General features: G+C 30.7%; 1 protein-coding gene across 1 annotated transcript; it reads left to right on the forward strand.

The window, feature by feature from the left end:
• Positions 1-13,713: 13,713 nt before the first annotated feature.
• LOC109796666 (DUF4378 domain protein) lies at positions 13,714-16,543 on the forward strand. Its single transcript, XM_020356414.3, has 3 exons — positions 13,714-14,607; positions 15,104-15,206; positions 15,500-16,543. Exons 1-3 carry the CDS (start codon positions 14,008-14,010, stop codon positions 16,012-16,014), a joined length of 1,218 nt encoding a protein of 405 aa, XP_020212003.2. The 5' UTR covers positions 13,714-14,007; the 3' UTR covers positions 16,015-16,543.
• Positions 16,544-18,381: the final 1,838 nt, after the last annotated feature.

An 18,381-nucleotide genomic window follows, 5' to 3' on the forward strand; every position in this document is an offset into this window, starting at 1 on the left:
GACCATTTTAACATATATTGGTTATGAAGTTCAATCGGTAAATAATTGGTTCCATTTAGAGATCGCACCGGCGAGGATTTACGCCTAAAATTGGTTACGGATAATAAATAAATAAGGTAATTGAGAGATAGATAATTTTTTATCCATTTATAAACGAGGCAGGGGTGGGTTCGATGATATCTATATTTGTGGGTATCCGTTTAGTAATATTTTTTAAATATCCTAATTATCCTTGTATCACATAACCTAAAAACTACACTCTCTCATCTTTGTGATATGATACTTTCACTTACTTGTCAGATTAATGTATTTTAAGTTATTGATTATAATGTATTTTTATTATTATTTCAACAAAATTAACGTTAAATACAAGTTCAAAATTAACATTGAATTTTTATTTTTAATATTTTAATGAAATTAAATATAAACTTAAAATTATTTGTAATATAATTTTTTTAATTTCTTAAAAAATTTATAAATATCCGTGGGTATTCAAGAAATTCATGAATACTCGCGTAAATATGGGATAGATATGAGGTCAATTTTCATCTAGCGGGGCGGGGACGGATTTACTATTACCCGCCCTCATGGGACCGCCATTCCTAGTTCCATTTAGAGATGGCAAAAATACCCGCACCGGCGGGTATTTGTGGGTAAAATCCGTTATGGATAATAAATGGATAGGCTAATTGGGTACCCGCGAATAATGGGGACGGATAATTTTTTATCCGTTTATAAATGGGGCGGGGGCGGGTATGATAATATTCATACCCGCGGGTACCCGTTTAATAATATATATTAAATATCCTAATTATCTTTGCACCACATAACCCTAAAACTATACTCTAATCTTATTTTCTTGTCATAGAATTATGTTGGATGTAATTTGATTAATTTTCTAGCTTTGATTAGACCAATAAGATTTATGTATTTTAAGTTATTGATTATCTTGCATTTTTATTATTATTTCAACAGAATTAACGTTAAATACAAATTAAAAATTAACATTGAATTTTTATTTTTAATATTTCAATGACATTAAATATAAATTTAAAATTATTTGTAATATAATTTTTTTAATTTCTTAAAAAATCTATAAATATCCATGGATATTCGTGGGTATTCAAGAAATTCATGGATACCCGCTTAATGGATACCTGCGTGGATATGCGGTGGGTATGGAACCAATTTTCATATAGCAGAGCGAAGATGAGTTTACTATTACCCGCCCCCACGAGGCTCCATTGCCATCCCTAGTTCCATTGTTGTTATGATAACCAAATCAATATTTGGTGACCAATAATACATGAAAAATCATATTAGTTAAACATTTACAATTATTACACTTATTAGTAATTTTATATAAAAAACATTATCAATTTAAATGGTGAATTATAATTTTATATTACATTATATATTTATCAAAATTTATTAAAATTTAATAAAAATTAAAAAATAATTAAATTGTTCATATTTTAATATGAGTTAATCACTTATACACTGTCAGTGTAAAGTTTTTTTTACAGTGACAACCAATCATATCTTTTAATAGTGACATGTCAGTTGCTTATTTAATGAAATAATAATAAAATATACAACTTTAAAAGATATGATTGGTTGCTAGTGTAAAAAATTTTACACTAGTTATGTATGGATGATTAACTCTTTTAATATATCATAAATGTAAATTGATTTTAATTTATACAAATGTGTTATAAATAATTTTAAATAAATATAAAATCTTATATATGATATTGAAGGAGAAAAATTTTTCAATCTAACAATAAATTTTAAAAAATAATTATTCAATTAAAAATTATTAAACAATATAATAATTGATAAAAATTATATCGGTATAATTTATCTTCCCCTATAATAATATATATAACAATTTAAAGATAAACATTATAAAATAACAATTATTTTATAAAACCTGAAAATTATTCTATACTTATTTTTTTAAGTAATTAAAGTCATGAGTTAATTTGAATTAGAGTCGATAAAATAAAATAAATTTATTAGATTATGTGACACCCTCTACCCCATTATTAATATACAACAAATGTAACAATAAAATATTTCTTTTCTTCTTTTTGGGTAAATAAAATCTTTCATAGTTGACAAATATTTCAAATATCACAAGGTAGAAGATTCACATTCGTAACTCATAAATCATAACTCCAGTGTAGAAATTATAAAAGAAAAGAAGTTAAGATTTTCAATACAATTTAGTGAAAAATAAGAAATCATATATATACAAATAATAATAAAGGAAATATAAATTAACTCCAGTAAAGGTGGCAGTGCCTCCTAGTTAGGAATCAATTTATATTTTCCAAATCATGTAATAAAATATAACAAAGATATTCATTCTGGTCTTTTATCAAGAACGTTCAAATTACAATTCTTAACATACAATTTCCTTGAATTATAAACTTTATCTACGTTATCTCTTCGTTAGAAATTACAAAGAAGAGAAACTAAAGTTATTAAAACAATAACATATTAAACTAAAAATAACTATGCCCCGATGTCACATCCTATCAGAGCATGCCCCACTGAAGCCTTAAGTCTCATCACCAACATCCCCATGATGCTGATCATCTGCAACACAATTTAAAACATATACAAAAACAACAAGGGAGTGAGAAACATCTCACTCAGTTTCAGGTGCAGAAATAAAGGTTAAATAGCACCCACACACACACAACAAATATAAGTCACATGTAAATAACCTACATACATAAATAATCAAATATCACATATATATTCATTTATCATGCTATGATGTCATGGACTCAACTCATAAATGCATGCATGTGGCGCCATACGGAAGATTCACAATTCATCGTTGGTGACCCTAAGGTACACCTGGTTACATCACTGGTGACCCTAAGGTACACCTTGTTAGCATGTTACATCGTGGGTGACCCTAAGGTACACCTTGTTAGTCGTGGGTGTCCCTAAGGTACACCTTGTTAGTCGTGGGTGACCATAAGGTACACCTTGTTAGTCGTGGGTATGCGGCCTCAGCGGCACACCTGGAGTAATATATGCATATGATGCATGTCATACATTCATAATCTCATGGACTCAACATTTAACTTATTACATAATTTCATTTAGTACATCATATCATTATTTGTCATAGTATCATAATCATAGTTTGTCTCAATAGTCCATTCTTAGGTCTCATGTCATTTGTCCATATTTCACATGGTCATGTCATTCATACTCCTCATAAGGTCCGCACAAGAATTCACAGAGAGCATTCTTGTTCATATTAAAACTCATTTATTATTAACATTAATTTCATACTCATTTATTACTTTCAACAAAGAACAAAGTATAATAAATAGAAAATCGGACAGAACAACGGCACATTTAACAAAAACAGAGTAGAGTAAATAGAAAATCAAACAGAACAACGGCACCTTCAACAAAGAACAAAGTAAAGTAAATAGAAAATCAAACAGAACAACGGCATCCTCAACAAGGAACAAAATAGAGTAAATAGAAAATCAGACAGAACAACGTCAAGGGATTGGGAGCCAATCCGACAAACAACTATCCAACAATTATCCCCACACCCCTGAGCGAGGTTCTCACTCCCCCCCTTACCTGGATAGGCGGAGTTGGAACTTGGGCAGGGCCTCCTCTGGATTCTCTCTTTCTTCCCTCTCTTTCTTTCTTTCTTTCTCTCTCTTTCTCTCTCTCTCTCTCCTCTTTCTCTCTCTAAGATTACCACTTCTTGCTCAATATAAATTTTTCACCCCCCCTTGGCCCTATTTATAGGCCTCCTGGCGCAACCGGAACGGCCGTACTGATTTCGGAACGGCCCGTTCCGGATCCTTCAAACGTGGGCAAATTTCTCAACTGGAACGGCCCGTTCCAAAATCGGAACGGCCCGTTCTCAAAAAGCAGAACGGCCCGTTCTGAAACCAGAACGGCCCGTTCTCAAACCCAGCAGAACGGCCCGTTCTCCCTCCGGAACGGCCCGTTCTCCTTAATGGAACGGCCTGTTCTGGGCCCGTTCCCAACCTAAAATTTTAGCTTATTTTAAATGCTCAGAACGGCCCGTTCCACTTTCGGAACAGCCCGTTCCGAGTTACTCAAATGCCCCTAATACCTTTATAAAATTACGAAAATGCCATCAATAATTACGAAAATGCCATTATTAATAAAAATATCCTTTTAAGGAAATTGGGGTGTTACAATTCTCCCCTCCTTTTAGAAATTTCGTCCCCGAAATTTACCTGAAAACAAAAATAGATAAGTTTCTCGCATCTTGCTTTCTAACTCCCATGTAGCACTTTCTTCAAAATTTCCTTATTGATGTACAACTCTATCAATCTCTCCAAGAAATGTCTAATGTTAATAAGTTCAAAGTGAGCAGACCTGGTAAGCCTATCCATTAATCCAAATAAGATCAAATTTCTTAAGAATATCATACATAACTACAACTAAATCCATAGATACAGAATCTTATTTTCAAATTAGAACGTCTAAAGGTTGTATTAAATCTGAAAGTTTTTGGTGTTCGACCTTAGCTTTCTAACATACTAAGCAAGCATACACAAATTCCTCCACTTCCTCCGTCATCTTAGGCCACCAAAACATCTTCTTAAAATATTGATACATCTTAGTAACTCCTAGATGAATACTAAGACTGCTCTTATGACCTTCTTCCAAGATTGCTCTCTTAAGTTCTGGCACATTTGGAATATACAACCCATCCTTAAATCTCAACACTTCATCCACTCCAAATTTAAACTTACTTTCTACACCTTGATTCAACTTCTCTACTTCTCTTTAGACCATCATGTTTCCGCTGCGCCACTCTGATACATTTCAGTAACTCTTAAATAAATGCTAAAAATATTCTTATGTCCTTTCTCTAAGATCATCTTCCTTAATTTGGGTTTACTAGGCACATAGATTATATCCTTGTATCCCGAAACACCATCAACTTCCATTTGTAAAAGGCTATTTATATTCTTACCAATCTTTTTCACTTGGGTCACTAAGAAAGAATCTAACTCCTGAGTCTTCTAATCTCATTATTAATCCTTTCAACATATTCAATTCAATGTTCCTAAGGGTGAGCTCACACATCATGCTTAAGTTTCTAATCTACTCAATCAAATTCAACCCTTAAATCATCAAAATGATAGATAAATGTTCATCCTACTCAGGACATTTGTCACCATATTAGTTTAACTTGTATAATTTTCTCCAATGATTAGGCACCTAATTGTAAGTTCACTATGTACTCATACTCGGTCTTCAAGTCTTACCACTTTATTTATACTCCAAGAAAACTCTTATTCACTACCTTGTCCTATAATCTCATACCTGGCCACCAAAATGAATCGACTAATATGCTTATTCAATATCCTTTGAATAATCCATTCGTTAATCGAGTCATACATAATCCCTTACTACTAAGAGTAATTTCACAAATCAAACTTAAATTCCTAACTTGAGCCAAAAGATATATCTCTTTGATCATAAAGAAAGATAAATATAGATATTTCCTATTCAAAGCATCGACTGCTATAGGTTTACTCAGATAACAACTAAGATTAAAATCTTAATCCTTACAATTTCCAACTATCTCTTCTATCTCATATTCAATTTCTTCGGATCAAACAGATATTTAAGATCCTTATAATCACTAAACATCTCAATAATGTTTCTAAAATCTCAAGCGTAACTATTACAACTTCTAATTCAAGGTAATTTCTCTCATGAATTTTCTATTTCCTATATGCTTAAAAACATAAGTTACTACCTTTGCATCAAAAATCCACCCAAACCTGTCTTCAAAGTCATCACTATATCCCACATAAGACTTACTAGAGTCAGGTAATATTATCACTAGTCAATTTTGCCATAAGAGTTAGAACTACTCTTATACTTACTATCTCACATAAAGACAATACCCCTCATAGTGAATGTAGTCAAGGGCAATGCTATCCTAGAAATTCTTTCAATAAATCTCCAATAGTAAGCCTCATAAAACTTTTATTCTCGCTAACTTGCTTAGATATCTCTCTGCTTAAACATAACTTCTACCTAAGACAGATTCATGTTCACCTTAACTGAAATTTACAGGGACTAGAAAACTTAACATACAACCGTCTTGGATATATCTTCACCTTCAACTACAATATGATCATATCACATCCTAAGATCAATATCACTAACCATACAACATTCACCACTTGATCCCTAAGGTCTTCTATTCACATATCGACATACATGCACATCAAGTCATATTAGAATGCCTACTTTAAACCTTCATATATATCATCCATAAGCATGTACATGAACAACCTTTACCACATAGCATCATATAACCTTAAACAACCTCTCAATCTACACGAAAACACCTCAAAACATGTCAATTCTTATCCTTGCATTGCCTACTAACCCGAAAACATTAGTATACAGACTAACTTCTATTTTTAACAACTATCAAAGAAAACAACACATAAAGAGTTCTACTCATCCACGTGATATCAACCTATCACTAAGTGAATAGGCTACAACTCTTAGTGAGACATGAGATTTTTAAAAAAATCATTTTCTTAGCTAAAAATTCAAAAATCACCATAGATATATTCAATGCTTACCACTAGACCTTTGATCACCAAAGTTGCTGTAACGGGAGTGCAAACATTCTCTACACTAACGCATCAGCATCTATGCCACAAAATACCTTAATCCTTCTAAACTTACTCCTTTCCACCTGAAATTCATATCAAAGTTTCCCACTACAAATCTAAACCAAATAACTCACCTATTCAGTACAAAAGGCTTAGAAAATAAAATTTTCATGCAACCATCAAACTCTAAAAATCATCAACACTTCAATCTCTCCTTAAGAATACCAAAACTCCAATTCTCAAAATACCTCATCTTTGGATTCAATTGCTACAACTATAGCTTTCAAAAATTTCACCAATCATAAATTCTTAATACACTTTAAAATAAATCAATGTCTTACCCAAATCTAAGGCCTCAATAGTTCCCACAATATTAACAACATATTTCGTCTACCACTACTCGCACATATGCTTGCAACACAAGCGATATTACTCAACCACCACTTCTTACGTAAGTATCAAACAATTAAGCAATCATAAGAATGAAGAAGAAAGGTCACAATGGTATTAGCTGACACTATCATGACTATCATTCCTCTAATTAAAAAAAAATAACTTAACAATATCAAACTTTACAATATCAACACAAGGAGAACATCATCATCATCATTATCAAAGTAAAACATCATCAAAGCAAAGCATCACCAAAGTATACAACAAAAAAAACAATGTCAGAGTACACAACAGAATCTCGATAAGTCACGGCCGATTAGATCGACCTGCTCTGATACCACTAAATGTGACACCCTCTACCACATTATTAATATACAACAAATGTAACAATAAAATATTTCTTTTCTTCTTTTTGGGTAAATAAAATCTTTCATAGTTGACAAATATTTCAAATATCACAAGGTAGAAGATTCACATTCGTAACTCATAAATCATAACTCCAGTGTAGAAATTATAAAAGAAAAGAAGTTAAGATTTTCAATACAATTTAGTGAAAAACAAGAAATCATATATATACAAATAATAATAAAGGAAATATAAATTAACTCCAGTAAAGGTGGCAGTGCCTCCTAGTTAGGAATCAATTTATATTTTCCAAATCATGTAATAAAATATAACAAAGATATTCATTCTGGTCTTTTATCAAGAACGTTCAAATTACAATTCTTAACATACAATTTCCTTGAATTATAAACTTTATCTACGTTATCTCTTCGTTAGAAATTACAAAGAAGAGAAACTAAAGTTATTAAAACAATAACATATTAAACTAAAAATAACTATGCCCCGATGTCACATCCTATCAGAGCATGCCCCACTGAAGCCTTAAGCCTCATCACCAACATCCCCATGATGCTGATCATCTGCAACACAATTTAAAACATATACAAAAACAACAAGGGAGTGAGAAACATCTCACTCAGTTTCAGGTGCAGAAATAAAGGTTAAATAGCACCCACACACACACAACAAATATAAGTCACATGTAAATAACCTACATACATAAATAATCAAATATCACATATATATTCATTTATCATGCTATGATGTCATGGACTCAACTCATAAATGCATGCATGTGGCGCCATACGGAAGATTCACAATTCATCGTTGGTGACCCTAAGGTACACCTGGTTACATCACTGGTGACCCTAAGGTACACCTTGTTAGCATGTTACATCGTGGGTGACCCTAAGGTACACCTTGTTAGTCGTGGGTGTCCCTAAGGTACACCTTGTTAGTCGTGGGTGACCATAAGGTACACCTTGTTAGTCGTGGGTATGCGGCCTCAGCGGCACACCTGGAGTAATATATGCATATGATGCATGTCATACATTCATAATCTCATGGACTCAACATTTAACTTATTACATAATTTCATTTAGTACATCATATCATTATTTGTCATAGTATCATAATCATAGTTTGTCTCAATAGTCCATTCTTAGGTCTCATGTCATTTGTCCATATTTCACATGGTCATGTCATTCATACTCCTCATAAGGTCCGCACAAGAATTCACAGAGAGCATTCTTGTTCATATTAAAACTCATTTATTATTAACATTAATTTCATACTCATTTATTACTTTCAACAAAGAACAAAGTATAATAAATAGAAAATCGGACAGAACAACGGCACCTTTAACAAAAACAGAGTAGAGTAAATAGAAAATCAAACAGAACAACGGCACCTTCAACAAAGAACAAAGTAAAGTAAATAGAAAATCAAACAGAACAACGGCATCCTCAACAAGGAACAAAATAGAGTAAATAGAAAATCAGACAGAACAACGTCAAGGGATTGGGGGCCAATCCGACAAACAACTATCCAACAATTATCCCCACACCCCTGAGCGAGGTTCTCACTTCCCCCCTTACCTGGATAGGCGGAGTTGGAACTTGGGCAGGGCCTCCTCTGGATTCTCTCTTTCTTCCCTCTCTTTCTTTCTTTCTTTCTCTCTCTTTCTCTCTCTCTCTCTCCTCTTTCTCTCTCTAAGATTACCACTTCTTGCTCAATATAAATTTTTCACCCCCCCTTGGCCCTATTTATAGGCCTCCTGGCGCAACCGGAACGGCCGTACTGATTTCGGAACGGCCCGTTCCGGATCCTTCAAACGTGGGCAAATTTCTCAACTGGAACGGCCCGTTCCAAAATCGGAACGGCCCGTTCTCAAAAAGCAGAACGGCCCGTTCTGAAACCAGAACGGCCCGTTCTCAAACCCAGCAGAACGGCCCGTTCTCCCTCCGGAACGGCCCGTTCTCCTTAATGGAACGGCCCGTTCTGGGCCCGTTCCCAACCTAAAATTTTAGCTTATTTTAAATGCTCAAAACGGCCCGTTCCACTTTCGGAACAGCCCGTTCCGAGTTACTCAAATGCCCCTAATACCTTTATAAAATTACAAAAATGCCATCAATAATTACGAAAATGCCATTATTAATAAAAATATCCTTTTAAGGAAATTGGGGTGTTACAGATTAACTTATTTAAGTCGTTTAAAAGAAAACTCATTTAACTTCTTAATTTCAATCAATTAGATTATATAGCATAAAAATGTATCTGGGATGATGATAAAAATTAAATTATTTTAATAATTGATTATAATAAAAACAATTTTTTTAAAATAATTTTATTAAAAAATGATTTAAATATAATTAAATTTTTTTTGTTGCATATTGGTTTATTTGAATACCAATAAGAAAAAAAATATTAGTAAAGTTGAGAAATATAGTGTAATGGGAAAAGTTGTTCTTAAAAAAATTTAACGATTCAAAATTACATATGTTGAAAATTAGGATTTTGTTATAGGTTGATATTATGGTTAGTCTCATGAAACAATTTATTTAGTGAAAAGCTCATGTTTGAAACATGTTTTATGTGAAAATCTAGAGTCGTCAAAATAAGTTAGAATTTGTGGGTCAATCTAACTAACTATAGGTTTGAATTAAAAAAAATTTGTTTGTTTCAATTATAAGAAAAAAAATAAGTTAGTCCACGTATAACTTTATTTATCATAATAAAACAAGTTGACTCACTTATACCATTAACTTAGTTATTATTGTCTTTTTATTTATTTATTTTAGTCCTATCAAAATTATTTATATTTTATTTAGTTAGAGAATAATCTTATTCACAATATTATAATTCTCACTATATAACAAGTTTTTACACACAACATAGATCACATATAGGTTTTTTATCAAATAGATCATTTATGCAGTGTATAAATGTAAGACGATTAACCATTGTATTAATCCATAAGATTAGTTGATTGTGGTTGACACTATTTTTTTTTAACAATTTGGTTGTCGCGTTGAAAACACAATTGTTATTATAAAATATTTAAATTATAGGAGTTTGTTTTTATTAGATTTTTTTTTTTTTACTTTAAGTTAATTGGGTTGGATTGATTCACATTTTGAGTAAGGTTGAATCAACTACTTTGATAGCTCTACGAAAATCTTTGAAGCTAATTATAGATAGTCAGAATATCGATATAACTTTTTTTAAAATTATAATATAGTTATAAAATATTTATCACTAAAACATAATAACTAACAATTTTTTTTTATCACGATCATAAACACATATATTATGGATATCACGCAGATAAATATATGAACTAATAAGGTGAAAATACTCGTGAGAGAAAAAAAAAATAATGGCATTTCTAATTAGGTTTTAGAAACTGACGACCTGCCTGCATATTTTTGCAATATTGGTAATGGAATAAGTTGATATATTTTGTAATTTTGTTACTACTAATTATCAGCAGACATTTATATAAAAACATATTAATAAGATAAGGAAGTTTTTAAAAAAGTTAAGATTGATAAATTAATTTTAAATTATAGAAAACAAGACTTATTTTACTTCTTTATTTGTTTTATTTGTTTTTCTTGGCAAGTATGTTAAAAAAACTTTATTTATAAGTATAAATATTATTTATTCCCAATAATATTATCATATATTGGTAATATAATTATTATAATTATAAGTTTCAAAGTTATTAAAATATGAATTAGATTGAGTCATATTAAAAATTCAAATTCATTATTGATCAGTAGTGTATAATTTTAGGAATAAATCTTCAAAACTTATTTTATTAATAATATTTCTTAAAATATAAATTAATCATTTGAAATTTTAGATAAATTAAGCATTTATACTTTTGTTTCAAAGTAAAGATTTTCATATATTTAAAAGCTTAATTTCGCTCACTTGCTTCAACTGGGATCGAAATTAACCCCTAAGAGCATGTTTAGAAAACCGTTTGAATCACCGCAAACATGAAATCCCACTTTTCAAAGTATAAAAACAAGAAGTAAAATTTTGTAGCTTTTAAATAAACGTGAGTTTAGAGACATCTAACGCATAATATTACTCTGTTTAATAATTCATGTTTTACGTCAAATTTTAACAATTCAACCGTTCACTTTAAAGTTCTTAATGCATAAATCAAATTTACAAATTTTTAGAAAATTTAAAAATTATTTGATACTTTGTTTCATTAATTCGAATCAATGTATAAAATAATTTTATGATTATTTGTCAATTTAAATTAATGAAATGAAGTATTAAATAATTTTCAAATTTTTAAAAAATTTGCAACTTTAAATTGAACAGTTAGATCGTTGAAATTTGATGTAAAACATGAGTTATTGAACGTAGTAAGACTAGGGAGACTTACTTCTAGAGTAAAAAGATCCCTCCTTATATGTATATATATAATGTATGACTTTTTTTAATTATCTACTATTTAACTCTTCTCTTTTATTTATCTAGTAATTTAATTATTTATTTTTGTTTCTGGCCACTAATTATCATAATAAACTCAATAATAATAATCTCAATGAAAAATTACACATGGAAGCTAAGTTTTGAAATAATGAAATCAAAATCACAGTGGCTTAAAAGATTAAAAAAAACGTTAGGGGTATGAATAGCAAAAGTGGGAGTTCAAAAGCAATGTCTTATTTTCACTAGTTTTTTTTATTGTGGGCTATTGGGCCCGTAGTTTTTCGGCCCCGTAGAGTTGGCCAGGTTAAATGAACATAGATTAATAACAACCCAACATGTAGGTAAAGATAATAACGAAAAGAATAATGTTATGGTACACAAATTTTGACCAAAAATTTGAACGAATTGAAAAGATGCTTTTCTATTTGTTTAGCATAAAACATTGATCAAGAAATTTCAATAAATGGAAATTAGTTAATATTCATCAATGGTTTTCTATTAGTTAAGCATACCAAATGGAAATTAATCATGTTTTCCTCAAGCAACTATCGACCATTTAAAATTATAGTCACTAGTTATTATATTTGACTAGTGAAAAGTATAAAAAACAAATAAAAACATTAATAACCTTATCACTGAATATCATTTTAGTTTGCTTTAATTATATTGTACTCCTTCCATTTTTTTTTGTTTGACATTTAAGGTTATGCACAAGAATTAAAAAAAAAAATAATGTAAATATTTTAGTTTTTCAAAGTATTTATTACTTATTTTCCTGTTATACCCTTTAGGTGGTGGAAGAAGAAATAAGTACATTAAAAAATGAATAAATACATTGTTCAGTAAACACATATTAATTATAAAAATAAAAATAATAAAGAAAATTAATAAGTGATTAATTTTAAAAAAATGGCAATAAAAAAATAATATTAACATAGTGTGTTATATGATGGTTTGTATGATATGATAAATGTGAAATGTTACCTTAATTCTTTAGAGAAAAAAAAGAAAAGAAAGAAAAGATCTCTGCATGGTCCTGTTGGAAAACAAATGGCATATGTGGACAAAAAGTGGAAATTATGAGTGTACCTATTATGCTATCGGGTAGACAAGGGCATAGTAGTGGCAGTGAATGAGTAGATGTATGTCCCAAATGCTGCATGTGATGAAGATAGTATCAGACAAATCCGGGCCCTGCACGGTTGCACATTCATTAGAGTCAACTCAATTTGTTGTATACTAAACGACATGCTTCCAACTCCAACCTCATCCTTTCTGTCACTATCTCACTCCTAACATATAAAATATTGCCCACGAATTCATCCCACAAGAACCATCCACTTTTTGTCTCCTAACCACACGGTTCTTTTAATTTATCAATCCTCATTTTTTACGCCCTATATTTCATACCTTGTCCTGCTTATTCAACTATTTTCCTTTTCTTTTCTCCTAAGGAGTTCAGTGGTCCAAAAAGAGGAATTAATATTTGAGGCGGAACCGGTGGGTTTTGACAATCTCATCAAGTAAGCTAAATACAGTGCACTCATCACTTGTAAACTCAATTACAACAAGTTAGTTCCTTGAGGTCGCGGTATGATCAAAATTCACTAATAGAGTATATGAGTGAATAAATTTATGTACTAGGAATACTATGAACACATTCTTTTAAACATGTTATTTTAATTGGTTAAAATTTATTATAAAAATTAATACATCTCACATGCTATCTAACGACTCTGTTTTAATTTTGTAATTCTTATAAACTTTAATCAAGAGAGTGTTTCAAGTGTGTTAAAAAGTACATAGTTATAACTACTATTCCATATTTATATTGATGCGTTGAAACCCAAAATAAGTGGTCTAGAAGAGGTACGGATGTGAATGTGAAATTTATGATTTTAATATTAATATTGGCCAACAACAACTACTACTACACCATAGTTGGTGACTAGTTCACAGCTACTTCCATAATTGACTTGCGTTGCGTGAAGCACCTATTAGCTATACCTTGATGAGAGTAATGGTTATTGTTATTGAGATCTCCACCTAGAACTAGAAGCTACCTCTCTCCTTCTTCTCCTTTCATATATATCTTCCACTCTCACAGTCTCACTCCATTATTTCCACTCATCCACTTCTCGAAATGGGCACGCAGCAGCTAAAGAGGTTCAACTCAATGGAACGCAGACCCAGAATGCTGAAGGACTTCCTCAGCGAGAATCTAAACTCTTGCTCCTCAACTGGCTTCAAATCACTCCCTAGAAAACCAAACACCACCATGCACACGCTCATGCAAATGGAACTCAAATCACCATCACCATCACCATTTCAAACACTCATCAACACCATAAGAAGCATCTCTCTCTTCACCTCGATGAGAAAATCATCGCCCTCCGTCCTCTCCCTCCCCAGAACCCTCTCGCGCAAGCTGTCATCATCTTCCAGAAGAAGAACCCGAGCGTGCAACCAAGTCAACATAGGATCAACGGTCAAGATCAAGGACATCATACGCTGGACATCGTTCAGGGACGCTGTGGAGCCTTCTCTTCCGCCGTTGGATTTCGCCTCCTCTACCACTACCACAATCACCACAACCGCAACCACCACTTGCTGCAGCAGCGCCTCTAGCTGGAGCGAGAGCGATTACTTCGCCACTTCGTGGGAAGAACCGCAAAACGACGGCGTTGAAAGTAAAACCTTCTCGTTTTCACCTCTTGTTGTCGGCAAAGACTCCGGGGCCAAGGTGAGAGCAATTATTATTCACTGCCACGCATCTTTACAAAATATTCGTGTGTCTGCGGTTCAAGGTCTTGTTATGTTTGCTTGTCTTTTTGTTTTTGTTATTACTTTTCGTTTTGGAAATTCCCTTTTATTTCTTTTACCAATTATTATCATATAAAGACAAAAAAAAAAAAGGAGTTTCGTTGAAAATAAAGTTGAAGAACATTGTATGTGGACAATATTTTATTTTATAATCTGTCGGTGGGGGAGTTTTGTAGCACTTTAAACATGTGTTTTTTTATTTTTTTTTATGAATATATATTAGTAATGACTATAAGACCCTTAAAAACATTTTGCAAATTTACTTTGCGTGTTATTGTGTATAAGATTTTTAAATGGGGTTAGTTGCAGTTGGTGATCACAATTAATTTACATTAATGCTAATTTATGCAAACTGTTTATTGGGATTTTTTTTACTGATATAAACTAGTATGTACTGTATTATGTAATTTTGACAGAAAGTTTTAACTTGCCAAGAAGAACAACACAGTCCAGTTTCAGTTCTTCAGGTTGGAGAAGATGAATTCTCACTTTTTGATCAAAGCCTTGCCAATATTGAAAGTAAGTTCCTTCTTTTCCTTCAACTGTCTCTTTCTAGTCCTAATTCATTAACCAACACATTCTGTAGACCAATCAAGTGCATGTTTTGCACTGCTTTTTAAATGGAAATTATCATCTAAAAGAAAGAAGTCTCTTAAAAATTGAATAAAAAAAACATTTTTCTTTAAAATAAACTGAACCAACACTCAACAAACTTATTTGCCATGGATATCCATCAGTTGTTGTCCTAATAGTATACAAAAATTTGAGTTTCATATGAGAATGTTACTAATAATGTTTTTACTTTTGAGCAGGGAGAAAACAGAAGTTTATTCAGACAGTTGAAAAATTGGAGAGCCTTGCAAAATTTGACCTTGCAAATTTTGACCAATGTCTCTCATTAGATGACAACTCTGGCTATGATGAAGAATATGAAGATGAAGACAGTGACATTGAAGGACAAGATTGGATTGAGGAAAAGGCAAAGCAGCTGCTACATTTTGTGAAATCCAGAGGTTCAGCACATGGCTGTAGGGACTATTTGGATACCATTCTGTTGGACTTTTTCAGGGAAGAGCTAAGTGGAAGTAGAAACCAAAATAAGAATGATGAGGAGTTTGAGTTGGAGTCATTGAGAATAGCTGAGGATTGGATAAATGGGTCATTTGCTTTTGATGCAGGGAATGCTAATAAACATGCTTTTATTAAGGACATGGATAGAAGAGAACAGTGGAGTAGATTTAAGGAGGAGCAGGAAGAATTGGCTTTTGAAATTGAGACAGCTATATTGCATAGTTTGGTTACTGAGCTAGTGGACCTGGATGGTTAATAGTTGCCCTTTTCAAAGTTCAAATCAAGTTCTCTACTTCTTTAAGATTTCTGGGCCTTTAGCCTCATTTCTCAACAGAAGTGATCTGGGCTTACTTTCCTTGTAGCACTTGAAGCCCAAATCAGAAAAGTAGGTCTTCTCTTACTGCACTCATTTAGATCTACCAACCAGACCAGAAAAATAAGGGTACCTAGTTACCAAGTGCAAAGGGATGCCTTCTTTTGTGGTAACTAAGGACAAAAGTCAGAGTTTGGTGAGCTTTGGATACTCTTATGTGAAGGGTAATCAGATGCTAGTGGACATGAGTACATGATGGGGTTGTGCTGTACTCAAATTTAATTATGACTTAGATTTTGGACTTCGGAATGTAGCAAATTAAATTGGTGGATTTAAAGGCATAATCATGCCTACTTTTGTTAAGTTACAGTACAGGTACATGGAAGTCTTTTGATTGATCCACATATCTGTAAAGAAGTTAATTAATCAACATTTAGCACTTCCTAATGTTGAAAATATTCCGGTTCAAATATATATCCTTTATACAATTACAACTGAAATAGAATAAGAGTGTTAAAAGAATGTGTTGCTAGCAATTTTTTTTTTCAAAATAAAACTGTACCATACACACCCATATGACCCTCTTTTTCTTCATTTGATGGAAAAGGTTTATATTTGTAAAATAATTACTTTTTCGACAAAGTTATTTTTCTTTTAAATTAGAATTGCTTTTATGTTTAACCCTCCACTTTTAATTAGGTCAACACATATATGAAACTTGTCCAGATTAATTGATCTTAATTTTTTTGGGTAATGGATCTGTTTTTTTTTTTTTTAATTTAAAAATAGTATTTTTAAATAAATGCTTTAAATTTTCTTTTAAAAAGGTAGATTCGAATTCCTTCTTAAAAAAAGTAAAAAAATATTTATTTTAAAAAATAAATTTTGACAAATACATAAAAAATAATTATTTAATTTATTTAAAAATATCATAAAAAGTTAAAAAAGGATTTAATATATGTGAATTAATCAATTTTAATTTAAATAGGTTTTAATTTAATTCAGTTTAATGATGTCATAAAGGTGATTAATAAGAAGATCCCAAACTAATTGATTGAATACACAGTCCACTTAATTCCTTTATCTTTCTTATATTTAAATTTAAATGATGTTGCAAAAATATTAAATACATTATTATTAATATTATTAATATTATTATTATTATTATTATTATTATTGTAATATCCTAATTTTTTTAGATAACAATATTCTCAATATTATTATTAAGTGTATTCTTCTTAAAATAGTAATTGAAATTTTTAGTTATGATAATATATATATAAATATAGAGAATAAGTATAATATTTTCACTATATATATATATATATCAAAATTTTATTACAATAATTTTTAGTGAAATAAAATTATAAAATATGTATTCCTAATAATATAATTATTATGGTTTAATTAAATAGAATCACCTAAAATTTATAATTTTATTATTATTTTAAATTAAATTCTTAAATTTTAGTTAGTATAATTAAAATAAAATAAAAAAATACTAGTGTTTTAAAATCTTATGTTTAGTAAACTATATATATATATATATACATATATATATATATATGTATATGTGTGTGTGTGCTATCTAATTATATTATAAATATTACAAAAAACAACTTATTATAAATTTGCATGATGTTATAAACATATAAAATAAAATGGTTCAGTAGTTTGACTAATTGTGCTTAAGAACAACATGTACTGGGTCATAAATGCTTGTAGATATTCCTCCGTAATTGAAATAAACGAAAGAGAAAAGTGAGAAAGAAAGAGAAAGATAAACAACTTTAAGGTAAGGGGGAGGAGAACTTGATCTTTTTAAAATTTTATATACTCTTATGTTTATTTAATTGTGTTATTTTTATATATTTATCTAGTAGGGTTTAGGGTTTAGGGTTTAGGGTTTAGGGTTTAGGGTTATTTATTTGCTTAACCTATGATTATTGCTATCCATAATAATTATTAATATGTTCATATTTTATATTGTTTAATTATTTTATAATGATTATCATTGTCATTTAATTAATTGGTGCTCTTAATATATTTTATTTACGTATATGTTATTTATTTAATGCTTAAATAATGATAAATTTTCAAATTTATTTAGCGTGATTATTTTTATGATTGATTATAATATAATTTTGTTAAATTGTCTTTGACTCATTTTAAAGATAAATATTATTCTATGGTCATAGAAGATAAAATTTGAATTATTTGTAGCTGGAGGTTTGACCTTGGGGATTTAAATGAGTAAGGAGTTAAGGCGAAATAAATTCTTTTATTGGTTGATATGATGATAATGCTCAT

The sequence above is a fragment of the Cajanus cajan genome, chromosome 3, assembly GCF_000230855.2.
Source record: "Cajanus cajan strain Asha chromosome 3, NIPB_CcT2T_4, whole genome shotgun sequence".
NCBI classification, from domain to species: Eukaryota; Viridiplantae; Streptophyta; class Magnoliopsida; order Fabales; family Fabaceae; genus Cajanus; species Cajanus cajan.